This window comes from Chelonia mydas, chromosome 2, assembly GCF_015237465.2.
Source record: "Chelonia mydas isolate rCheMyd1 chromosome 2, rCheMyd1.pri.v2, whole genome shotgun sequence".
Classification (NCBI taxonomy): domain Eukaryota; kingdom Metazoa; phylum Chordata; order Testudines; family Cheloniidae; genus Chelonia; species Chelonia mydas.
Window position 1 is genome coordinate 59528082 of NC_057850.1, and position 26515 is coordinate 59554596.

General features: G+C 41.2%; 2 protein-coding genes and 1 long non-coding RNA gene across 22 annotated transcripts in view; 1 reads left to right on the forward strand and 2 right to left on the reverse strand.

Moving 5' to 3' along the window:
* Nucleotides 1-16475, forward strand: part of ARFGEF1 (ADP ribosylation factor guanine nucleotide exchange factor 1) — a 184009-nt gene extending 167534 nt beyond the window's left edge. For both annotated transcript variants that reach the window (XM_037892470.2, XM_043539525.1), the window contains exons 34-39: nt 2743-2872; nt 5953-6092; nt 6593-6761; nt 12771-12909; nt 14016-14133; nt 15031-16475. In XM_037892470.2, the coding sequence (XP_037748398.1) occupies nt 2743-2872; nt 5953-6092; nt 6593-6761; nt 12771-12909; nt 14016-14133; nt 15031-15195 (861 nt within the window). In that variant the 3' untranslated portion in view covers nt 15196-16475. The remainder of the gene's footprint in view (nt 1-2742; nt 2873-5952; nt 6093-6592; nt 6762-12770; nt 12910-14015; nt 14134-15030) is intronic.
* On the reverse strand, nt 130-21724 carry LOC122464455. Its single transcript, XR_006288494.1, has 3 exons — nt 21462-21724; nt 2004-2102; nt 130-617 (listed from the first exon to the last, which is right to left on the reverse strand). It is a non-coding gene; the product is annotated as an uncharacterized LOC122464455 (long non-coding RNA).
* A 1768-nt stretch (nt 21725-23492) lies between these two features.
* Nucleotides 23493-26515, reverse strand: part of CSPP1 (centrosome and spindle pole associated protein 1) — a 171108-nt gene continuing 168085 nt past the window's right edge. For 17 of the 19 annotated variants that reach the window (XM_043539532.1, XM_043539538.1, XM_043539533.1 and 14 more), the window contains one exon: nt 23493-24463. In XM_043539532.1, coding sequence (XP_043395467.1) covers nt 24237-24463 — 227 coding nt within the window. In that variant the 3' untranslated portion in view covers nt 23493-24236. The remainder of the gene's footprint in view (nt 24464-26515) is intronic. The other 2 variants (XR_005224296.2, XM_037892487.2) reach the window with 2 other exon arrangements.

Consider the following 26515-nt stretch of genomic DNA (forward strand, 5'->3'; position numbering starts at 1 on the left):
GGGAGGGGAGGGTTTCTCACATATTTTGTTTCCTAATAAGAATATAAACTTTCATTTAAAAATAAATAAAGTTTGTAACCCATCTAGTCTCAAAGCCTTGATGGTGTAAACTGACATGCTGTTGTTTCTTTGGATTTGAATCCTTAAGTGACTAAGGGCCTGAGTCCCATTGATTTCAATGGAACAGCTCATGCTTTTTAAATTAAGCCCTTGGGTAAATCTTCATAGGACATAGGGGGCCTAAGGCCTGGTCTACACTGGGGGTGGGGGGATTGATCTAAGATACGCAACTTCAGCTACGAGAATAGCTACGAGATCGACTTAGAATCACTTACTTCGCGTTCTCACAGCGCGGGATCGACGGCTGCTGCTCCCCATCAACTCCGCTTCCGCCTCTCGCCCTGGTGGAGTTCCGGAGTCGACGGCAGAGCTATCGCTAGACGCGATAAATCGATCCCCGATAGATCGATCACTACCCGCCAATCCGGCGGGTAGTGTAGACGTGGCCTTAGTCTCTGCATGGGTGAAAAGGTCCATCTATCTGGATGCCATCACAGGATCAAGGCCCAGAACAGTAACACTAAGATGTGAACTTCCTCCATTTCTCTTCATGGGGTCTAATTATGGCAAAACACAAATGTGAACTGTTTCATTTCTGGTAGTATTAGACCTCTAGCCAATACGCTCATTCAGTGTTATTAGGTGTACTTGCCACATTCTGACTGGCTGATGTGCATGAAGTGCTTTCTATATAAAATGGTAGTGGATGGCATTATTTTTGAACTTCCAGTCATTTGAAGTTATTAGAAATAAAGCTGAAAGCTGTACAATATGTAAATAGTTGAATATTGCACTGGATACTCCTTGATCATTTGAATAAACTAAAAAGCTGCTGTTGTCTTTTTAAAATTAAAGTAGCCTCACAGTGATGTTTTATAAAAAGCCCAGAGTCTCAGGCTTTGTCTTCATTGCAAAAAAAAAATGTGTGTTTATGTCAAATTAGCTATCTCTATGTAAAAAATGTACCTTTTTCAGTGAGGACATAGCCTTAGATCCTGTGGTATGGTTTGCTAGGGTTTGTGGATTTTCATGATCAATCAGCAGTTAAGTTTACTCAACATTTTAAAATAAAGCTGTTTCACAGTTTTCCTGTAAGGTAGGTAGGAAGTCTTATACCCACGTTTTCAGATGCATAATCTGAGAGACAGTAGTTGTGACTTGCCCAGTTTCGTGCAGTGAGAAAGGCAGCAACAAAAACTGGAAATGAAATCCAGAAGTCCTGACTCCCATTCATCCATAACCAGTAAAGCACTTAACCTCCCTTTATTTTGTATCTGAATGGCCCTGTTGTCTTAGATTGTTCCTTAAAAGTTTTTTGCATGCAACAGTGCTGGGTATTATACACAATAGTATAAAATCAAAAGTGCATTCATATAAAATGAGGAGAGGAGTTGTCCACTGTTTGATGAAAACCCAATCCTGGTTACTATTATTGGTATGATGTAAGTGTTTGAATGCTTATATTTAAATCATCATATTCTCAAATTGCATTTACTGGACAATAGACACTGGAAATATTTGCTTATTGAAAGGAAGAATAATCACACATCTATATAATCTACTTCAGCAGTTAATGATAGAATATTCTTATTTCTATATTAAATTACATAATTTAATACTTCTGCCTCTTCCCATGAGTACTTAAAAATGAAAGGCAGGGAGTAGTCTTAAGGGTGATCAACAAATAGTGAAAAAATAAAATAAAATTCTTCAATTTAGTATGCAGAATACTCAAACCAGCAAGAATAAGGAAGCTATTCATATAATGCAGCCACTTTTCTCTTTCAGGTCATCCCAAGTCATGGATCTTGTCTTGTATTGTGACTCCCCCATTTTTTAGTATTCCTGATTTTATATATATATATATATATAAAATCACAGAAATCTACTGAAGCAGCTAGCTATCAAATACCAATAATAATAATATTAAATAGGGCATTTACCTAATACTTCCATCCGCCAAGCCAACATCTTGCTGCAGTAGACTTCTGTGGTGGGCATAAATCGTAGATCAAGAGGTGATCATTCATGACTTCAGGGGACTTGAAACAAATAAAGATTAAAGTTCAGTTATACTGCCCACTTACTCTTGCTATTTGAAGCATTCCAAGATCTGCCAATTACATCTGTATGCCTTAGTTTCACCCATTTATATATTGGAGAATGATACTTCGCAAAGTGGGTCTAAGAATTTGTAAATAAAGCACCTGGAAGGAAGGTATAGAGCAACGCCAGTTTCAGAATTATACTACAGTTAATGTATTTTAGTTAATCCATTGAAACTTGAATTAAGCTTTTACTTGACATGCTAGTACATGGTCCACTAAAGTATTTGAAAATGGTAAAAAATGATTGTAAGTGCAAAGTATTCTCTTGATTTCAATGTATTACATATTTTATCTTAGTTATTTGATTATATTACTTTACTCTACATGCACATATTTGAGAAGTTATCAATCCTTGTCTTGGTGAACCTTATTACTTGAATTGGTCTTCTCCCAATTCTAATATTAAAAACTGCTGTAGTGCATATTTTTTTAAATAATCACAATAATGAAATAGAAAACTCCTCAAAAATTGTTGTCAGTAAATTACAGTTACATTTTATTGAAAGTTGACCCATTGGTGAACTTCTGTTCAGTTTATTTGATGTACCAACTATTGGGTTTATTTTATTTTCAGGATACAATATCACAGAAATCTGTAGATATTCATGATACTGTCCAGCCAAGATCTTCAGATAAACAGCAGATTCAGCCCATTGTGGGGTCCACAGCAAGTGAAGAGATCAGCAAAATCAGACCTACAGCAAGTAAGTCTTTCTTTAAATAAAGAGAGGAATGCTTGATAGAGGATTTTGTATCTGTTAAAGTAATGTTTCTCAACCTCGGGGGCGGAGGGTGTCCTCAGGATGGGTTTAGGAGGGTCGCAAGTAAAGGTACGAAAAAACTTTTGTGTGCCAGATGAAAGTATATTTTTACGCAGAAACAAACTGTAAGTTCACTTTTATAAATTAAGAGTCCTTCAATGAGCCACTTGTTCTTGTTTTGTACCAGCTAATTTTTTTATGTTGGGTTGAATTGAAGAAACCATTGATGAGAATCCCAATGCACATAAGTATGTTGTTGCATACGGGATTAAAACTTTCAAAGCTTCACTTACAAGTTCGGGATACTCATGCTTCTAAGCCATTCAAAACATGCAAACATCTTCAGAAAGAAATGAACACTGAAGCTTTTTGTCAGATGAAAACTTGATCAGTTTATCTTGCAGACTTCCTGCAAGTTCAGCAGACTCGACTTCTCTTTTGTTCAACAGATTAATTCTTCGTCATCAGGGGGAAGTAATCCTGGAACTGCTTTTTAAGTTCAAGTATATGTTCAATCATAATGTTTCATGTCCACACTCTTGTGGTCGGCAATTGATTAAATGAACTTGCAACTCAGAGGAAATGACTCGAAGTTTCCACTCTGAAGCCGAGCAGACCAGGCTCCAAGCTTCTTTCCAAAGGCTCTCGCTTTGTCTCCCAACACAATTGTGGTTTTGTGCTGTTAAAAACTCATATTTAACTCATTGAGATGATTGAAGATGTCTGAGTAAGCCAATTGAAGAAGCCTTAAAAGATCCCTGAACGATTTAGCAAAAGGAGACCCTTGATCCTGTGGTATCATAAGTACTTCAGCTAGCAATTCAGAAAGTCTGCTTAATGCTTTTCCCCCTGAGAGCCACCTCAGTTCAGTGTGCAAGAGAAGACTTTTATGAAGAGCACCCATTTCATCACAAACAGGCGAGCTGATAGAAATTGGCTTTTTATAAAAATCACAACTTTTACAGACTCATCAAGCACCTAATGCAACTCAGAAGGCATTCCTTTTGCAGCAAGTGCTTGCCGATGTAAGAAGCAATGGGTCTAAATTGTATGCAGCATAATTGTTCTTAATATTGCAACAAGCCCACTGTTCTTGCTAGTCATTGCTTTGGTACCATCACTGCATATAATAATACATTTTTTCCAATCGATTTAAAATCATTTGGTAGCGTCAGCAAAAATGTTAAATAGACATTTACCAGTCGTGTGGGTAGGCAAGCACTTTACAGAAGAGCATGTTTTTCTCAACAGTAGCATCTGAATTGTATCGAAGGAAAGCTAAGAACTGTGCTGATCCTGGAACATCTGTTGATTCATGAAACTGAACAGATAGGAATTCAGTCCATTTTAACTTTTCTTTCAACTGCTCATGAATGTCATCAGCCATTTCATTAATATACCTCAAAACTGTAAAATTTCATAAAGGAATAGCTTTAAGTTTATTTGCCTCTCCATAGCCGAGCATGCTTGTAACCATGTCTAATGCCACAGGAAGTATGAGATTCTCAGCTATTGTATGTACCTTACATGTTTGGGCAATACAAAGTAACATGAGAGATGAAGCTTCAAGAGCATTCTTACTGACATTCCTTGTATTCGGCCTCAGTGTTTGCTGGCTATTCAAGCTGTTCCATTTTCTAGAGAACTCAGGAGGCTTGTTCTTCAACTGTAGATGTTTACTCTCCAAATGCCACATTAATTTCAAAGGTTTCCTGCTTTCAACACTTAGCACTTCACTGCACACAACACAATGAAGTTTATTTTTGATTGCTGTAAAACTGTACATTAAATAGCTGCAATCGTATTTTCTTCACTTTACCTTCTTCACTCATTCATTCTGTGAAGTACTTGCTTGAGCTCTCTTTAAACATTTATCCATTGCACAAGAAGACCTCACTGAAAAGTGCACAGACACATGTGCTAGCTGCGAAAAACAATAACAAATTACTCTATATATTTTCATAGGTTTGAAATATTTATTAACGCTGGTGGACTGGTATTACCTTAAATATTATTCAGTAAATTAAGAATAAGGGGATTTTGAAGTTTTTTGAAGTTTTAGCATAGGGGGCGGTCACAGTTTCTTTTAAGTCCCAAAGGGGGTTTCCAGCACAAAAAGATTGAGATATGCTGTGTTGAAGATATTATTTAATGGATATATGATTTTTAGTTCTCTGTGATGAGGGCAAGAATTAAACATTTTATAAGGAGAAAAACACCTTGAATGAAATTTTGGCCCCATGGAAGTCCATGGCAAAACTCCCATTGGCTTCCATGGGGCCAGGATTTCATCCTGTATTTAAAAATCTTGCTTTGGGTTGCTAGTAAATTTGTAACTTAAAGCAAGATTTCTTAAACACATTATTTGACGCCTTATAAAATTATTATAAATTAGTAACTTAATCTTTCTTTCCCTGAATTTAAATTTTTGTGGGGGAGGTAACATTATAACCTAACACTAGCTGAGAACAAAAAAATGTCTTTCCTGCCCATAGGAGAACTAACAAATGTAACAAAGCATGCCTCTAGAACCTTAGTTGCAAATTTATGTGTAGATACTTGAAGTACTAGTGGCTAATTACCCCATTTAACTTGCAAGTATTTTCCAGTATAGAGAAGGCAAATACAAAAATGGACCCTTTCAAACAAGTGTGAAGATATAAGTGACCATCACTTTTCCTGATGAGTTCTTGCTATTCTGCCATACTGCCAAGAAGAGTCCCAACTGAACTAAAACCCTTCAACAATTTTAGAGGTTTGAAAAGATGGGGGAAAAAATCCCTTCCCCATTATAAAATATATTGACAAACTGTTTTTTGTGTGGTGATAATTCAGTGGATGAATTTTTACATTTCAGGCTTGGTTTCTAAATGTCCATGCAATTACATTTTTTTAAGTGTAGGTCTGTCCTGAAAGTCTTCACTAAAATAAATTACTTACAGATTTAAGTTGTACTGTACTTTTTTTGCTTGAATAACTGTTAAAGTTGCTAGAATAAGCAATTTTGGTGATTTTTTTTTAAGAATTTCCAGAACAGAAGTTGTTTGCTGCTCTGTTAATCAAATGTGTTGTACAACTGGAGCTTATTCAGACTATCGACAACATTGTGTTCTTCCCAGCAACCAGCAAAAAAGAAGATGCAGAGAATCTAGCAGCAGCACAAGTAAGTTTGAGTGGTTGGTGTTAGTCTTTTGGGAAGATTTTTACTGGTAGATTAAGTTCCATAAACTCTTGTGACTTCGGTCAACTAACAGTTTCTTAGAACAATTACATCATTTCCAACAAAGCAACCAAAGTGTCTGTCAAACCTTACATTAATTCAGCCTTCCCACACACAGGCAGACTACTTTGTGGAGGCTTAAATTTAGATATTACGAGTGTGTGATGAAATTTCCTTACCTAGTATACGTTGCTACTTGTTTGTTTTTTCTATCCAGATCTAAGTTAAAGTATGTATACGGCTAGAAATAAGGTAAGGGGGATAATTCATAGTGTCTGTCTTTAAAAGAGAAATTATAGAATAATAAAATTTCAACAGCCTTTTACCCTTGAGTTAGCATAATCAGTTGTTAATGACTGATATCGCAAAGCTTAACTGCCATGACCAACGATCAGTAGTCAGTACGGTTCTGAGTCTGACTGTTCTAAGTCTGTTTTTTAAAGAGAGATGCAGTAGACTTCGATGTTCATGTGGACACACAAGATCAAGGAATGTACCGTTTTCTAACATCGCAACAGCTTTTCAAACTGCTGGACTGTTTGCTGGAATCTCACAGATTTGCGAAAGCTTTTAATTCAAACAATGAACAAAGAACTGCCCTCTGGAAAGCAGGTGGGTCACCTCCATTTAGACAAATATTTGAGAAAACAATGTTACTATGTCTTGAACCGAATCAGTTGGGTGTTTTGAGCTGATTGCCTTACTATATCACCTTAGGGAGCACCGGCATGGTATATTAGTATAGGTATATTAGTCATAGAGCTCAATGGAGATTCTTTTCTGGTTGGTTACTTAAATACCTGACATTTCTTTTCCTTTAAAAGAAATTTTCCTTTCAGAAAAGGAAAGAGATAAAATAAAAATGTATGATAGTTTAGTTTTGGTTTATAACATTAAACCAAACTCGGTGAGGATGTACTTAGCTGTCCTAAAGTAAATGCATAGCTTAGTGGTAGGTTACATTTGAAACATATATCCTTTTTGGTAGGGACTTTAAGTACAGAGTTCAGTCCTTAGGTCGTACAGCTAACATTAATTCATTAACTGAAAGTATTTCAGAGAGTTAGCAACATAGGCGCTGACTCCATGGGTGCTCTGGGGTTGGAGCACCCACGGGGAAAAGATGGTGGGTGCTGAGCACCCACCGGCAGCCCCCCTATCAACTCCCTCCCACTCCCCAGCGCCTCCCACCTGCCGGCGGGCCCTGCAAATCAACGCCTCCCTCTCCCTCCCCGTGCCTCCTGACTGCCACAAACAGCTGTTTCGCGGCAGGCAGGAGGCTGGGAGGGAGTGGGGGAGGAGCGAGGATGTGGCACGATCGGGGAAAGGGGCAGAACTGGGCAGGATCAGCCGGGGTGTCAAGCACCCCCTGGCGCTTTGGAAAGTTGGTGCCAGTGGTTAGCAATGTCTAGTGCAGTGGTGGGCAACCTACAGCCTATCAGGGTAATCTGATTGCGGGCTGCAAGACATTTTGCTGATGTTGACCATCCGCAGGCATGGCCTCCTGCAGCTCCCAGTGGCCGCAGTTCTCTGTTCTCGGCCAATGGGAGCTGCGGGAAGCGGCGGGCCACAGGGATGTACTGGCTGCCACTTCCCGCAGCTCCCATTGGCCTGAAACGTAAATCGCGGCCACTGGGAGCTGTGCCTGTGGATGGTCAACGTCAGCAAAATGTCTCACACCATGCAATCAGATTACCCTGATGGGCTGCATGCGGACCGCAGGTTGCCCACCACTGGTCTAGTGTCTTAAGTCTGAAACTTAAGAGTTAAGAGCCTCTGGGTTTTATGCCTGTTTTTTCCAATAACTTCTTGCTTGGTCTTCATCAACTTATTTAACTTCCTTGTGATTAAATTTCCTGTGTAATAAAAGGGGCTGATAATACCCTACAGTGATTGGAAGGATAGATTAATGTTCGTAAAACACTTTGAAGAGTCGGTGCTGGGTAGTTTGGTGGCTTCTGATATACAGGAGGTCAGACTAGGTGATCCAGTGGTCCTTTCTGGCCTTAAACTCTGATTCTAAATGTCAATTTTTTTGGTTGGGATTTTTAAAGGAGCCTAAAAGAGTTAGGCACCCAACTCCCATAGGCTTCTGTGAAAAATCCCAGCCTTTGTTTTATATATATATATATATATATAAAACACTTATAAAAGCACTTAAGTATATATATATATACTTAAGTGCTTGAAATAAATGCCATTATCTAAGACTCTTTGTTGATGGAAAGTGGAAATTTCCTGTAGTATTATGTATTCGTATATTCCTTGGGACCCAATCCAGGTATGTTAATACTTTCAGCAATAGTGCACCCACCGTACTGTGAACGCATAATTCGTTGTTTGGTGTCTGTTACCAGCATGCACTCACTCAGCCATCTCAGTTGGATCCTGTGTATGGTGTGAATGTATAAGAATATGCATTTATATAGAACTTTAATAGCAGTTGAGTTGTATTGAACCTTATGAGAGCAGTTAATATGCACACATGGTAATAGCTTGCCAAACCTTGGTGTTTTAGCAAATTATTTTTTAGTTAAAAATTAGTATTTTAAACCATCACTGTGTGATTGAGACAGTGTAGTCCAGTGCATAGGGCACTAGAGTGGGACATGAGTTCTATTCCTGGATCTACCATTAACCTCCTGTATGACCTTAGGCAAGTCATTCCACCTTTCTCTGCCTCTGTTTCCTATTTGTCTTGTCTGATTAGTGTTTGGGGTTCCCCTGAGACTTCTTGTACTCAGTTCCCCAAAGACTTAGTTTGATGCCAGTCTCATCAGTCAGGTTCCTTTATTTGTCCCACAGCAAAGCAATGTTGAGCTGATCAGAGTTAAGTGTAGGAAGTGGCTCGTTGCAGGGAGTTGGGGTGCAGGGCGCGGCAGGGGGCTCAGGGCAAGGGCTTGGGGTGCAGGCTCCAGCCCGGCGCCGCTTACCTGGAGCGACTCTGGGGTGGTAGCAGTGTGCACTGCCCTGGCCCCAGCCCTGTGCTGCTCTGCTCCGCTCCGGGAAGCAGCCAGAACCACGTCCCTGTTGCTACTGGGGGAGGTGGAGCACAGGGCTCTGTGCACTGCTTTTGCCACTCCTCCAGGTACCTCCCCCAAAGCTCCCATTGGCTGAGGTTCCCTGTTCCCGGCCAATGGGAGCTGCGGGGGGTGGTGCCTGGAAGCAACGCACGGAGCCCTCTGTGCCCCTCCCCACCGAGCAGCTCGGGGCTCGTGGCGCTAGGGGGGGCAATCTCAGCCCGCAGGCTGTAGTTTGCCCACCCCTGGCCCGGAGGTAGGCAAGGCAGAGCGGGGTGGGCGGGGAGCTTGGCGGACCGCAGGAAATAGCCTCGCGGGCCGTGTGTTTGAGACCCCTGGTCTAGGGCATATCACTCATCCGAAGTTACACAGCAAAACTCTTCCTTAATATACATTTACACATGACATTGCATTTGGTATACTGTGCATCACACATTTTGGGATTGGCTTGATCACTTCGTAAGAACAAATCCCTATACAGCGTGCACTGTCCATGCACAACTTACTCTTTACCTCATCTTATGTTCCAGGCTTCTTTTATCCATTGTTATCTTGTCTGTTGGAAATGGTTCTCTGGGCATCCCCATGAAGTTGCTAGTACAGACATTCTGTTTTCAGCCAGCTAATCGATTTACCTCCCTAATCTTGTCTTCCAAGAAACGAAGCCTCACCCGTGGCCAATTACTCATGTCACGCTAGGCCTACAGTTAGGATTCCCAGCTAGTTAAAATCTCTTGGAAGGATTTTAGCTTCAGGTATCTTCAGCTGTGCGCCCTTAATATTTGGTAAAGGTAGGCTCTTATTTTCCAGTTCTGCTGGAGATATTTTCCAGGCTGTTTTTCTAGTTATACTTCTAAAAATTCACTAGATTTCAGAGACAGGCTTAGAGCATCTTCACCGGAAGCCCTACAGCAGTGCCACTGTAAGTGCGGTAGTACAGATGTAGCCTCAGTATCTTTCCCAGACTGGAAGAAAAGCTCTTTGTAAGCTTAAAGGCTTGTCTCTCTCACAAACAGAAGTTGGTCCATTAAAAGATATTACCTCACCCTTCTTGTCTCTCATCTATATCCAGATATTTTCAGCCAAACATTGTTCCTTATTCCATATTATTCAGTGCTTTTAATTATAAAAATGGAATCTGTAAAAAAGCGTTTTGTCATTTTTGTTCCCAGCATGCAGTGATGTCACTTTTTGTTGCCTGATAGACTTTGATCGTTGTTGTTGTTAATTATTAATTATTGTTGTAGTGCCTAGCAGCCTCTGTCATAGACCAGGATCTCAGTATGCTAGGCTCTATTCAAACACTGAACAAAAAGATAGTCCCTTCTTCTCAGAGTTTACAGTCTGAGTATAAGGCAAGAGTCGAGATGTATACAGCCAGAATGACTGGTGTACATGAAAACAATGAGACAGTACTGGTCAGCATGATACACACTAGTTCTTGGCACTCCAGCAGCCAAAGTGTTGTTTTTTTTGTAGGGTTCACATCAAAGCAGTTTGAAGGAGGAGAATGAGTTAGTTTTGCAGTTTCTGGGGAGCTCTTCCCAACTGTGAGGGTCGTCATGAGAGAAAGCACGAAGATCCTTGTTTGAAAATTTAACAAATGGGCCCTTGAGGCTGGCATCGTGGGCTGATCAGAGAAGGATGATGACCTTTCAATACTGAATAGGACATGATCGGTAGGGTGGGAATAGGTCATTACAGGCCTTGAGGGAGAAGACCAGGAGTTTGTTGCAGTTGAGAAGGGGGAAGCCATTGGAGGGCTGCAAATTGAGGAGTAACGTGGTCAAGACTGTTGGGTGAGAAAGGTATGTAGTTGGGTCCAAGACACTCCGGTTTATTAATTTGGACCAAAAGCATTCCTTGGGATTACCATTACTGTTAAAATAAGAAACAACAGACATACAGAAAAAGGCAGTGGACAATTATCTTCTCCCAGGGCATAGGCAGTTCATGATGGATTTCTCCTACAATGCTGCAACTGCCCTTACAATCTTTCACATATTTATACACATCCAAATTAAATATTCATTATTTTGACTTTTTCCAATCACCAGTGAGTATCATGAATATTAAGTAACTTATGCAGTATGCATGCATGACCTTTATACTTTTGCTGTCTAAGCTAATTTCATGTTGTTCTCTTTTGTTGTTGGTTTATTACCACTGATTATGTATATTTGTGAAAGTTTGGCCAGGTCATTTTGACCTGTTTCTTTGCATAGGGTTTTGGGGTACTTTCCGGTCCTCTTCCTCCTTGCCGTTTCCTTCAGTGGCCTTTGACAGAACATTTTATAGATGTGTTAAGTACATTCTGTTTTAAAAACATCACCTCTATAGCAACTTATAAACACACCACCACTCAGGCCGAACAACGGCGAGGCCAAAAGTCAGCCTGCAGGCATATGTCCAAACTTATGCATTAGAAATGACCCCAGAAAAAGATTTTCCGTAAAGTGATGGGCTAGGAAAATGGTCTTTGCAGCAGTATCCTGAATGGATACGAGCAGAGCAAGACTGCATTTGTCAGGGCCAGAAAAAAGGATGTTGCTGCAATCAAGATGCAAGCTGATGAGAGGCTGGACAAAAAGTGTTAGCGGAGTGAATGGATAAGGGAGGCTGTTCCTTAAGAGACGTTATGTAGAAAGTATTGGCAAGATTTAGACATAGCCAGGACATGCGATGTGTCAGTCACTCATAACCAGCCCGACTGCAAGATAGTGGTGTTGTCTACAGTGATGAAGAAAGGAAGTAGCAGGGATGACTTGGATTGGAGGGGAGGAGATTAAGAACTCAGTTTTAGCCACGTTGAGCTTGCGTTGATGGTTAGACATTCACAAGATGTCAGAGAGAGAGGCTGAGATTTTAGTTTGGACAGGAGACAGGTTTGGAATGGAGGGGTAGTACCAACATCCCTGTGAAGTACATTTTGCAGATGAGGAAACTGAGGCATAAAGACTGGGTCTGTCAAGGACCAATAGTCTGTATGAACACTGAGGACTTTGGAGTTTGTGGCTCTACGTCCTATGTTCAGACCTCCAGGCCCCACCTTTTTATCATAGTCACAGACTTCAAACACATCCAGGATCATGCAGGAAAATGATGCCAGGCAAATGATTACGGTAGTACACAGGTTTCAGAGTAGCAGCCGTGTTAGTCTGTATCCGCAAAAAGAAAAGGAGTACTTGTGACACCTTAGAGACTAACCAATTTATTTGAGCATAAACTTTCGTGAGCTACAGCTCACTTCATTGGATGCATAAAAGTGGAAAATGCAGTGAGAATGTTTTTATACACACAGACCATGAAAAAATGGGTGTTTATCACTTCAAAAGGTTTTCTCCCCCCACCCCACTCTCCTGCTGGTAATAGCTTATCTAAAGTGATCACTCTTCTTACAGTGTGTATGATAATCAAGGTAGTACACAGAAACTCCAAACAATAGCACTGCCCTATGGTGCTGTCTGCTGCAAGATCTAAATAAATCGGTAATTTGTAGTGGCCACTTACTGGCAAACAAGCATTTTAAAAAGATAAAAGTACAAAGGGAAACTTCAAGATGAAAGTAACAAATTTAAATGTATTCCTTGTATTTCTCCAGGTTTTAAAGGCAAATCAAAGCCCAATCTTTTGAAACAGGAGACTAGTAGCCTGGCCTGTGGGTTGCGCATTCTTTTCCGCATGTACATGGATGAAAGCCGCACCGGTGCCTGGGATGAAGTCCAGCAAAGATTACTGAAGTAAGATCATTGTAATAGCTGTAACATTAAAATACATATTTTTAAGCACGAAACACATTAATGTGCTCTATCTGACTTGCTATATGTACAGTTGCTAACGTTTATATAGTGTTGAAAAGGAAATGAAACTTTACAATGAAAGTTACAGCTGAAATGCCTGATGTGGTGTAGAAGAGTGCAGTTCTTCTGATCTTCTCCGCTCTCTCCCTGCCATGTCCATAAAACCTTGCAAAAGTGGCAGAACATAGGATGGTGTCAGCCTTAACCCTGGTTTGTGTTCCACGCGGAGGTGGGGTGCAGTGGGGATTTCCTTTGCTCCTAAAGTTTTTGCTGCTGCTGTTCGTTAAAGGGGAGCAGGTGGTCAACTTTTCACATGAATCTGAGAATAGACACCATTTTTCTTTGAGAATTCACTACATACTCTCCCTTGTAGGAAATGGCTCAGTTGCCACTGAGCTTCAGGAACCTACTGACACACACTGCCTCTTGGGGGCATTGGTTATTAATTATTCTGAACTCTCATATTTGTTGGAAGAAAATGTTTAGTCTACAGAACCCTTTCAAGTGACTGAACAATACTGGACTTAAATACAGTGGTGATAGCACTGAGATTTACAGACTATCCAGTGACTCTGAAAGAGTGATAAATCTGTGTGAGGTCTGTTATCACATCCAGAAATTATATGAAATATAGAAGTACTTTAAGTATCTTTCTGCTTCTGTCATTTTCTAACGCCTCTGAGAGAGCCTGCTACTACTGTTTTGTGTAATATATTGGAAGAAAATATGATCAGCTTGAGCATGATAGCACTGGCTGGGGCAGGCACCACGCTTTGCCTGTCCAGCTCAATCCTGACAGGCAGCGTCCCTGATATTAATCCTAGGACTGTTAGAAGTACCAGTTGTGCAAAACTACAACAGGGATGGGGTTTGAGATTCTCTTCCCTACTTACATTTTTAGGGCACTTCTCATTTATTTTGGCAATGAGGCTCACGCTCCCTTTCCCAAAATGGTTCTGTTCTTCCCAAGGGCTCGTTCGGTATTTATTATGGTTACAATAGTATTTGTAAACACTTTACCTTCTGTAATTTTATGTTCTTTGTAGTGTCTGCAGTGAAGCTCTAAGTTACTTCCTTACTCTTGCATCAGAAAGTCACCGGGAAGCCTGGACTAATCTACTACTCTTATTCTTGACTAAGGTCCTCAAGATAAGTGATGAAAGGGTAAGTATTTGCATAAAAGCTATTTTAAAATAGTACTGCAAATCAGAACTGGTTCCAGGTTTTATTATCTGAACACTGATGTGCTCAAAAAACTTTGAAAACATGAAGCCAAAAAAGTACTAAGATATTATATGGTTTTGTAGTTACTTATAGACCTTTAAATGTTTGTGCTGTTTTACGGACAATTGAGAAAATGTCCCGCCCTAAGGAACTTACTGTCTAATTTGAGACAGTACATGGGGGACAATGACAGACACTAGAGAGGAGGAGGAGGATGGAAGGAAGAACAAGCATACTGTAATAAAAAAACACGAAGACATGATACGTCTGCCTTGAGGGCGGTCTTTGAAAGTTGCTTCCCACACAAAGCTACTATGAGGGAAGGATTGTTGGTTAATATGTTCTTTTCCTAATTCTTCCCATAACACCCAGTTCCTGTATACTCCTATGCTGTGTGTAATAATGAATTTTGGAATGAATCTTGTGGACAAATTAGAATGTTTCAGCAATTGTACAGCAAGTAATTATTGTAGTTTCATCTGAGACCTCCTCCACGGCTCCCACACCCCACTAAACGTTCTTGGGTTTAGTAAAATTTGATGCCATGCTGCAAATGTAAGCTGACACGGTGCACAAATCTTCAGTGGAAAAGGAAAGCCCCCTTCTTTCTCAGAATAAGCAATAGTTTAAAAAAAAAATGTGTACAGTATATAGCCACTGCAGGATACCTATAAAATTGTTTTTCCTTGAGCTCCATTAACATTTGTCACCATTTTGTGTCTGTGTCTCACCTTGATGCATAGTATTTGAAATCCTTCGCTCTAAAGCACAGGCTTGTGGAAGTGTGGGGGAAGATTGATGTATAATAGAATAACTTTTTATTTTTTCCCCCCTCAGTTCAAAGCTCATGCCTCCTTCTACTACCCTCTCTTGTGTGAAATTATGCAGTTTGACCTAATTCCTGAACTTCGAGCTGTTCTGCGAAGGTTTTTCCTGCGGATTGGTGTAGTTTTTCAGATATCCCAACCACCAGAGCAGGAGCCTGGAACAAACAAGCAGTAGCAAGTGCTGACTGAATATTGCTCTCTTACGAGATTACACCCCTCAGCTATTTAAAAGGACCAGGTAGCTGAGGCTTTCTGTCTGGATAGCCATAAAAACAGTTTATTTGTATGGCAACGTGTATCTAAGGGTTAATGGTACAGATACTTACAACTGTAATTCAGGCTCGCAACACTCCAGTCCCTTTCAGTTTTCTGATGGATTATCTCTATTGGTTCTCTTTCCTGGCTCATGTTGAGCATAGAGCCAGTTTTTAGCACAGTCCTGTTGTCAGCATGGGCTACGATATCCTTTACTGTCCTAGACAGCAGTATAGCAACAGATGTTTATGGCGGGTGTGAAATTAAAACGTACCCAAAGAACTATCTATATATGTAAAGGTTTGAACTTCTGCCAGAAGTACAACTCAGGAGAGCTGTATTTTGAAGGATAAAATGTTTATAGTGAAAAAAGAATGGAAAATTATTGTTCATGGTAAAAGGTATTTAGCAACTATGTCCGATATTCTTACTCTTAAAATTTTTTGCACACTCAGGCGGTCTGAGATATTGGTAATCATCCTTCTGTGAAAAATGTACAGAGATGCAGGTCTGTAATATAAATTATTAAACACTATACAGTTCTTCCTGCATTGTTTTGTTTCTGTATTTTCTTATTGATTTGCTAAAAACCCATAACATTTTATGGTTTACCAGATGCACTAGAAGTTTGGGTTTATTTTTTGAGTTATGATTTTTGTTTTGTTGTAGCTCAAAAGTTAGTGTTGCTGAATTTTGTCAAGAACAGAGGAAGAAAATCTCACGACTGACATAACTACCTGTAATATACTTGTTTTAGGGCTTTTAAATATAAAGAGCCATTGAAATATGATGATCCTTCAAGGACTGGAACTTGAATCACTGCAAACAGTCTAGGTTGTGTCTGCTGTCACCTTTTTTTTTTGTTTGTTTGTTTGATGTAGATTTCACTCTATGTACAGAATTTAATGTTGAATATATTAAAGTAACAAATCTGGCATGGTTTGGGGATGGTTAAATTTATTGGAAATGTATTCATACTGTGAATTGTGCCCTGATGGTTAAAGACAAGCATTCTGTATTACAGTGGATGTAGAAAATTTTTTCAGATGGACAAAATAAAATGTATATGGTACAGATCTGTAAAGTTTTCTATGTAAAAATTCTGTACAACTTTCTGTACAATATTGGTTCTCATCTGGCATATTCTAATCAGGTTATAGGTCAATAAAGTTTTTGAATTCTTTCATCAGTGCAATCAAACCAGTGTAATCTGCACCTGCTTGTTTCACTGTTTCCTTGACCTTTCATGCTCTTCATTCTGTTTTTACCAAATGAAGCTAAATATACTGAACTTCTAAGAAATAATACGCTCACTTGGAGTGGGAGCGGGGATGCAGCCAGGAGCATAGCATTAGACTTTTGGGAGTTTTAAGGGCTTGTTTTTCTCTGGCATAAGGCTAGTTTTTTTCAGTGGGAATGAGTTAGAGTAGAAGGAGGCACTCAAAATGAACAAGGGCATGTGTTTGGTAGTTGAACGAAGAGAAATACACATTATGGTTGTCTGTCTGTCTTGCCTCTGAGGATATATCCAGAGTACAGTATGTACCTATGTCCTGACTCATGTGGAAGCAGACAAGTACTAGCTAAGCTCTCCTCCCAGCATCCATGGTGCAGCACCCCATTACCCATACCTCATTGTACATGTATCCATACTGGTGAAACAGTAGGCTCTGGGATATATCTCAGATTATCTCATTAACTGAAGCTGGTCTAGGCCTTGGTTTATTATGGAAGGGGTTTTGGTCACCAACATGTCTAACTGAGGAACTTCCTGCTCTACATGCTTCTCACCTGTTCATCCTATCTGGGGCCAAGTCATGGATAAGCTGTTGCTGCTTGTGCCTGACCTGCTTATTGATGTTATGCAAGATGGTGGGTGACATTTCAGTGGCAGGACTCAGAGTCCCCTCAGTTGCTGCAGCTTATGTGGATTCTCCCCATGTAGAGCAACACTTCTGGTGCAGGACAACTCACTCACTCACACACACTGTGATGGAATGACCAGCAGTGAGGCCAGAAGTTTCACAGGAGGAAATAGACTTTCATGGAGCAGTGTGAGGAGCTTGCCCTGCCTGTGAAATGAGGGAGGCAATGCTGTTCCAGAAGCAGGTTGCTATTGCCATCTAAAAACTCCCCACACCAGCCTTTCATCACTAGGGCTGGGGTCCAAGTCGTCATGAGAAAGGAGGGATACCTTGTGTGCCCACATACTTGCATCACAGGGTGAGGGGAATGAGGTGATGAACGTGTATATAGCAGTACACATTTATTTGGTTACCACTGCTATTGGTTTTATATGATTACAAGAATGTGAAACTTTTAATCTTTGGGAATGAAGAGTCAGACAGGTGCCAAGCACTCACCCACAAAGGCACTGTACAGTCAAATCAACTAATTAACATAGCCACTAGAGACATACCAGGTGTCTGTCCATCAATAACTACTTACAAGTGTGTAAAATGTAAATCACTGATGGCCAAGCTCCAGTCTCACTGGCTGTGGAACAGAATGCCTCCTGGTCTCTTTCCACCTCTGGTTGGGGGGGGCACGGGGGGGGGTGTAGTGCATAGGATACATCTATCCCTTCTAGTTCATGGACTTGTTCCCAACCCACCTAGCTCCTGAACTTTCCAGGAGCTGCATGGGTGATAGTACTGAAGGCTGCAGCCTAGGGGTGATCTGGGCTTGAGGCCGAGTCCTCTGATCAGTTTGAGGAAAACCACTATCATTATTATCCTTCACTTTTGGCCACTTCATCTGTAACCCTCTTCCTTTTCCCATGCTGGTTGAGGAGCCTGTGTGATTGTGGAAGTGCCTGGCCAAGAAAATGAACCAGCACAATTTTTCATTAGGTGAGGGGGTAAAAATGGAGAGATTTGTACAGCACCTAGCACAATAGGTTTCTGGTCTATGACTGTGGTTCCTAGACACTGATAACTCCCCTCCCCCTTTTACATTCTGTAACCAGGCAGAGCCACAGTTTGATACAGATGGCAAACAGTATACACAGCCTATTCACAAGCTCCTTCTTGCAACATATCCTCACCAAAGATACCGTATGGTAAGAATTTCAGATTTAATTTTTTTAATTTTGCCCTACACCCCAATCAGATCAGGGGCTTCATACTGGTTTCAACATTAGTTCAGGCTGTGGGATATTACTGGTCTGGAAATCACAGACTGTAAGTACTAAATTTTCCAGGCTACTGTTGGAATCCCATCCATGCAAAGGAGCTTTTCATCAAGTGGGAACTAAACACAGTCTTAAGGAATGAAGAAGACTCACAAGCTACCGCTGAGGTAGGTGGAAGTCTGCCTAACTTATCTGTCTTCAGTTTCTTCTGCACGAAAATTCTTAAGCAGCACCTGCTAGGAGTGGGGGAAGATTCAGGCAAACACTAACAGGATGCTGAACTACAATGCAGAAGGTTGCAAACAAGCACAACTGACTTCCTCCCCTTCCGTGTGCCCCAATCTGGACAGCATGCCCCTGACAGTCTACAAGGGACTTTTCTACTTAATTCAGTCACTGGGTCTTCAATCATGGGATCTGAGATAATATTTTAATGCTAGTAAAGATCTACCTACCATTCCTCTGCTATGCCAGTTACAAAGACAGCAGTATATGAGTTGGTCCAGTCTGTAACCCTGCATCTTTTTTAAAAATGCCAAGATTGTAACAATCAGTTCTGTGTTTACATTTTTCTCCCCTGGGTGGCTTTCATTCAGGATCACACAGGGAGGTGCAGCAGTAGCACCAGGAAAATGTGGTGGCTTCCACCCTCAACTGAAGCAAAACCCATCACACTGCATGTAATCTCCATAACAAGTCATAATGCAGAAATCCCTCCCCCCATCTGCTACAATTTCCCCATGGTAATAAAGAAGATGGCAGACGCCACTTAGCCTAACCATGGATGTAGTTCCTGCTGCTGCTCCCCTCTTTCTTGCTCCAGGTTGTTTTCTGGGCCCATCCCTGAACAAGTCCTAGCAAAACTGACCCAGGCTGCACACTAGCTCCATCTGGCCACAGGGGCCGCTCCTGAGCTACCAGCACTGTGGTCTGTTCCTCAGAATCCACATTCTCTTCTGGTGCGATCCCTCTCCCTCTGGTCTAATCATCAGATCATCCACGTTCAGAAGTAGGTCATGCAGGCCTCTGGGCTCAGGGCAGTCATCAGCAACTGCTCAAATGCCTCGTAATAAGGCCAGATAGCAGGTGAGTTCCTGGAACTGCTGTGCGGAACTGAAGTGTTAACACCAACCAAGTAGCTTCCGGTAGAGATGGGATGAGAAGGAAGTGAGTAGGCAGAAGGGCTGGAACAAAGAGGCACCAGGAATTGTTGGATGACTATCAGAACAAGCTCAGCAACACAAGCTTTAGCAGTCTCCATGCTGCAAAGTTGTTGGGTAGAACAGTTCAAAATGAAACGGGCTGTTTCCCCATAGCACAGACCTACCTAGGGCTACTTCTGTGCTATGAGCTAGGGGTGTGATTCCCAGCTCTCTCACACACACTCATGATAGCGTGATGAGAGCTAGCGCAAGTATAAACGGTAGTGTAGCCACAGTGCCAGCAGTGGCCCTGCCTGAAACCAGCGGGAACGTACTCAGCCTTGCTGCCGCTGTCCATGTTTGCATGGCTACACTACTCTTTATCCTCGCACTAGCTCTCATTCAGCTCATAGGTGTATGGGAGCTGGGGATTCACACTCTAGCTCATAGTGCAGACATAGCCTTAGACTGGAAGCTCTTCAGAGTAGAAACTTTGTAAATTACCTAAGACTGGTTGGGTCTTAAGGCACGACTCGAACACCAATAATAAACACCACCACCGTTTGGCTTGGAATTGGTGTCTAGTGTGTAGCTGGCTTTGAACTGGCAGCTAAGCCCTGTCCCCTCCCAGTGCTCTGACAGGGAGCACGGGGGTGCACAGCAAGAGAAGCTGTGCTGTACACAGCTGAAACTGGTGCTAGCACTGAAGGAACTCCAGTGCCAGTGAAGGAGCAGCTGTTAGGGACTAGCAAAGAGAGATCATTGTGCACAGAAGCAAAGTTTCCCCTCACAGCAAGACACAGGAGATATGAGGACAGAGGAAGCATATTCTGTATTCTTCCTTCATTTTGGAGAGCTTCCCTATCTTGAGGGTATTGAGCAGTCACTACCGGGGGTGAAGCAAGGAACGCCAAGAAGCCCAACACGCACAAGAAAAACCTCTGAATCCATTGTGAAACTGAAGTGCTTTCCGTGTGCTTCAGCACACAGGAAGGCTGGTGACGTGAAGATGCCAAGAGGCAGAAAACAAGTTTTGCAGAATCAGGAGTTAAACCTTCTTACTGTGCCACAGGCTTGACCCTGCTGAACAGAGAAACCCATTTTTAGAACAGCAAGCCTACACACGAAAAAGTTCATTACTTGTGGAACTGTTGTTATGCCAGATACACGTACCTTTGAAGAAGCTGAAGGGGGAAGACAAAGTACCACAAGGTAGCTGGGTAACCTAAATATCATAATCACTGCCATAGAACTTAGGCTATTGTGATTTCCAAAATGATGTTTCTAAAAACATTTACATGTTTGATTATACTACATTGTTCACTTAATGCTTGCGAGGAGGAGCTGTGGCCGTTGATCTGGTATCTGCTGCAGACAGGTACAGAGCCAACTTCTAGGCTTGGACTCTGCCCATTTTGCCATGTAAGCTTTGAGGAACTTGCCTATTTCCCACTGTTTAGCTGTACCTCCACTCCCAGCTTTGACTGCCCTTTGAGAGGGAATGCATACATAGGAATAAGACTTTCTCTAAGATGCAAACTCTCTCTTAACTCTTTTCCCCTCCACTACTTCTACCCTTTCTCTACACATTCTTTTCTTACTCTTGCTCTTGCTGATTTCTTCAAAGGCAAAACTAACACCATCTGAAACATCCTACCTCAATCCATGCCACCCTACCTGACCATACCTCTCTCTACCATTATCTCTGCTGGTGCTTAGTATGTGCCGGTTCTTCGAGTGCTTGCTCATGGCTATGCCATGTCAGGTGTGCACACGCCGCATGCACAGTCACTGCAGATTTTTCCCTCTGTGGTATCCATCAGGCCGGCTCTAGCACCTCTGGTGCCACGTGCTCATGAGCCAGTAATATGGGGGCAGGCCAGCTTCACCCCCCTCTCAGTTCCTTCTTACCACCCACAACAGTCGTTGAAACAGCTCCTCTTGCTTCGGAACGAGTGGTTCCTTCACCCCGATATAGCCAACAGCTCCTCTTGCTTTGGAAAGAGTGGTTCCTTCACCCCGATATAGCCAAGGCCATCTTCCAGTGGTGGGGGACTCCCCTCGTAGACCTGTCTGCAACCAAGCAAAATAGAAAGCATCAGTAGTTTTGCTCTCTATGCGGGCACATCTCAGGCTCGCTCACACATGCTGTCCTCCTCCCTTGGACAAAGCATCCGTTCTATGCATTTTCCTCCATTCCTCTCACGCACAAAGTCTTACTCAAATCAAGCAGGACAGAGTAAGGGTTATTCTTATAGACTCAACATGGCCATGCCAGCACTGGTTCGGCACATTATGGGGACCTGTCACTAATGGCCCCAATGCCACTCCCTCCCCACCTCTCCCAGACCTGATCTCACAAGATCACGGCCAACTGCTTTACCCAAACCTCAAGGCCCTCCACCTGACCACATGGAAGCCTCATGGTTAAACCCAGCAGAGTTGGCCTATACGGAGCAAGCCCACCAGGTATTACTAGGTAGTAGGAAACCATCTCCTAGAGTGACTTACCTTGCAAAGTGGAAGTGTTTCTCCGTGTGGTCATCCCAACGAGGCCTCTCACCCACTAGGTCACCTCTCCAGTCTGTGCTGGAGTATCTGCTTCATCTGAAATATCAGGGCATACCCAATTTGTCTATTAAGGTACACCTAGCAGCCATCTCAGCCTTCCACCTTCCAGTGGATGGTAGGTAGTTTTTTTTCCCCATGCAATGTCCTTTCGCTTTCTCAGGGGCTTAGAGAGACTAAGATTTGTGAACCAATTCCCCAGTGAAATCTAAACCCGGTCCTTTCAAGACTCACAGGCCCTCCCTTTGAGCTGCTGGCATTGTGCCCCTTGTCGTACTTCTGGAAGGTTGCTTTCCTGGTAGCGATTACCTCAGCCAGGAGGGTCTCAGAGATCAAGGCTCTTATATCAGAAATCCAGTATACCGTGGTCTTTAAGGACAAGGTTCAACTTTGCCTCCACCCCATGATCCTCCCGAAGGTGATTTTTACAGTTTCATAGTAATCGGGCTATCTTCCTGCTAATATTCTTTCCAAAACAAAACAAGAATATGGAGGAGCAGCGTCTCCACATGTTGGACGTTAGGCGTGCCCTGGCCTATATAGAAAGGACCAAACTGTTCCGTAAATCCATGCAGGTCTTTGTGGCAATAGCAGACAGAATGAAAGGCCTGCCAGTTTCAGCCCAAAGGATTTCATCCTGGATCACTTCCTACATTCACATGTGCTATGAGCAGGCAGCTGCCCACCTCCCACCCTCTTGACAGCCCACTTGACAAGAGCTCAAACTTCCTCAGCAGCGTTTCTGGCCCAAGTCCCAATCCAGGATATTTGCAGAGCGGCGACCTGGTTGTCAGTGCATACTTTTTCATCTCACTACACCATCACTCAGTAGGCTAGAGACGATGAGGGGTTTGGCAGAGCAGTGTTGCAATCGCATGTCCATGAACTGAGCCCACCTCCTAAGGTACTGCTTGGGAGTCACCTAATGTGGAATGGACAAGCACTCGAAGAAAAAGCAGTTACTAATCTTTCTGTAACTGATGTTCTTCAAGATGTGCTGCTCATGTCCATTCCATGACCCACCCTTCTGCCCCTCTGTTGGAGTTAGCCAGCAAGAAGGAACTGAGAGGGTATGGAGCTGGCTGGGCCCCTAACACGCATGAGTGCGTCACCAAAGGGTGCTAGAGCCAGCCCAATGGATACTGCTCAGGGAAAAATCTGTGGCGAATGTGTATGCAGTACACACACACTTAATGCGGAATGGACATGAGCAACACATCTTGAAGAACAATAGTTACAGAAAGGTTGGTAATCTTTTTTCTAGTCGTTGGACCCCCTTTATGCCATAGGCAGAAGCTAGTGTACCTATAGAAGCTAACCCTTTCTTTCAGACTTCTCACCCACATTTCCACAAAAGGTGGAGAAAGCTTTAAATTTTGGTAATAAAATATAATTTATTTTCATCAATTGTTTTAAATCGTGACCATAAATTAAATATTAACAATATTCACTCAACAATATCTGCATTATCAACACAAACAGTAAGAAGCAGAAATGTATAACTAGAATTTCAGCACACAATTGATTGGGAAAAGAAAGCAAAATGTTAGCAAGTGGAACAGCAATAGCCAATTGTTTACATAAATCTTTTGTCCAGTTAACTCTTGAATACTGGACAAATACAGGCTTATCACTGTTTTAAAATAGCTACTGCTGCATTGAGGTAAAAATCACGTGAAGTACTTGAGTAAAAGGAATATAAGATTTGTCGTTTATGCTATGATGATGGCAGAATCGTTCTAGATTCTTAGTTTTTATGTTAAAAGTTCTCTTTTATCTAATACTACATTCACACAAGCTTCAAATCTAAGACTGGAAATATCAGTAACATACTGACCAGTGTAACTTATAGAAAGAGTGCAAAAAACCTCCACTTCCCTATCTTGGTATAATAAACATCCTGTACACAGTCTGTTTTCCCTTTTAAAGAAATTATATTACATTACAGCTTCTGCTTCTTTAACATTTCATTAAAAAAAAACCCTATACATATAGCTCACAATATTTACATATAAGACTATTCTTACAAGAGAACATAAAATGAACATGTTAAAAGTGCAGTAGTGATTAACATTCCTTCTATGATTAAAGGCACAGCCGGTTCCAATATAGATTTATTTAACCATGTGCAGTTGACAGGCCCTGCCAACCAAAGGGTAATGTGTTTTCAGAAGAAAGTTTAGCTTGGTTTGACTGCCCAGCCATAAATCTTTTCACAGTCTCTGATGTTCCAGGTCGCAGCCAGGGATCTGTTGCTACTGTGTCAACAGAGGTGGGCCTTCTGCCACCTTTAGATGGAAACTGCTTCAAAATGTCATCAGCATCTCCCAGGGAAGTATCATCACCTGTGGAGAAGTAGAAATAGGCTTATAGTTTCCTCTTTAACATAATCCCATCACCACAATGCCACCTTCTTTTTACATTTACTGTTTATTCCTTTTACATATTTAATGATATAAAGGATGAGAGACCCATTATCACCCAAATACAGTACTTATCAATTAAATGCCTCAAATGCAGCAAGTCTATATAGGAACATGCCACATCTGTATTAAATTAAAGGTTCAGTAGATATGAAGATACTGAAAGTCCTTTTTTAGGTCATGATACTCTCCAACGTCCCATGGATTTTTTGAGCAGTTGCTGCCTCATAAAACGCTCACTCTCACTGGATGGAACTGGATTGCAAATACACAAGCCCTCCTCCATACCTGATGGCTGACCTTGAGGACTGTTCTTGCTCTCTGATAGTGAGCCTGCTTTTGTGGACTGGGGTCATTGAAAAGTCAGTCAATGAGTCTGATACAAAAAAGGAGCATTCCAAGGTTATAAAAAAACCAAATGTGTTGCCAAACACTATCTTCTTTTGCCTATATACACATACCTCTTTTCAGGCCGAGGGTGAATAAAATACTTCAGGCCTGATGCAGAGTGCGTTTAACTTCCCTGCATGCAGAAGATATGTCTATATATCACCTCCTTAACTGGCTACCCCAATGTTTTATATATTTTAAACTGGCCTTGCAACCCTTTATTAGTTTAAATCACATGCTCCCTTCTCCCACAGAGATTTGCTCTTACAATCTGGTACAAGGAATTCATTGCTATTGGTACATGGAGAAAAAAAAAAGCATACTTCATGTAAGTATAAGGAATTACAACAGATGATATTAATGTGAAGAAGCTTTATTTTAAAATGTGTGTGTACATACACATATCCCAAACTGAAAATCCAGAATGTTCTAAAACAAAATCTACAGAGATGCGTTCTATATAGTCAGTCTTAACAGTGTATTATAACTGCTAAGTTAACTTATGGAAAATCCAGGATTCTAAAGGACACTGGCTAAAAATAATTCAAATGTTAAATAAGGTTAAAACCATGCATCTATTACAGAACTTTAATTGGAAAATGTCCATGCTAATAACACATTTATTACTGTACCTGTATTTAGTATAGGTGCTTATAACATACAAGATCAAGGATAGCATTACAACACTTGGAATGCAACTAACACACTCCCACCTGCCTTGATAAAGGCCATATATAATAGACAAGGTCAGAATCTGCTCTTTCCCATTCTCTCACCACTCCTGATGAGCAGCATTTTCACTTTTTAAAAAAATTGCCACGTATTTTTCTTCTTGAACTAATCTCGGGGCTTTTTCCAAAATGCAGATTTTGTTTCTGTTCTGACGCACCTCCCTTCAGACAGAATGCAATCAATGGAAGAATTAAACACTAGTTTACAGGAATGTGTGTTTTATTCAGTATCATTAAAAAAGTAAGTAGCAGCAGAAGAACAGGTTATTTTGAGAATTTTAGTTATTAAGGAGGATGTTCAAACTCAGATCTGGTTTCTGGTATCAAGGATTTAGTGGATGTGAAATTTCTTACTCCTTTACTACAGAAAACTGGATACTAATTAAATTGAAGTTATTTAGAGTGTCTCAGTTTGGTGCTTCCTTTGATTAAATATATGGAATTGGGCTGGGGAGGTACTTCTATTTTGTTTTTAAACAACGCCTCTGGTTTGACAAACATGAAAGTTAAAATTTTATTTAAGTCAGGAATTTAACATATTTGAAGATATTTAACATCAAGCACAGATTCCGAGACAAAGCTAGATCATTTTAAACATCTGATTTCAAATGAATTTTTTTTTTCATGGCAGTATTTCCCAGAGAATGGAAATTCCAATTTCCAAACAGCTTTTTTTTTTTTTTTTAATTTATGGATTCTAACTTAAAAATAACAAAAGATTCTAAACTTCCCACTTCTGTGCCCTCAGACAAGGTGATAAAAGATTCTTATTTACCTAATTTTAAAAAAGTCATTCTGAAATAATATACCTTTCAAAAACGATTTATTGAAGCAAAACCCAAACTCTGTCTTA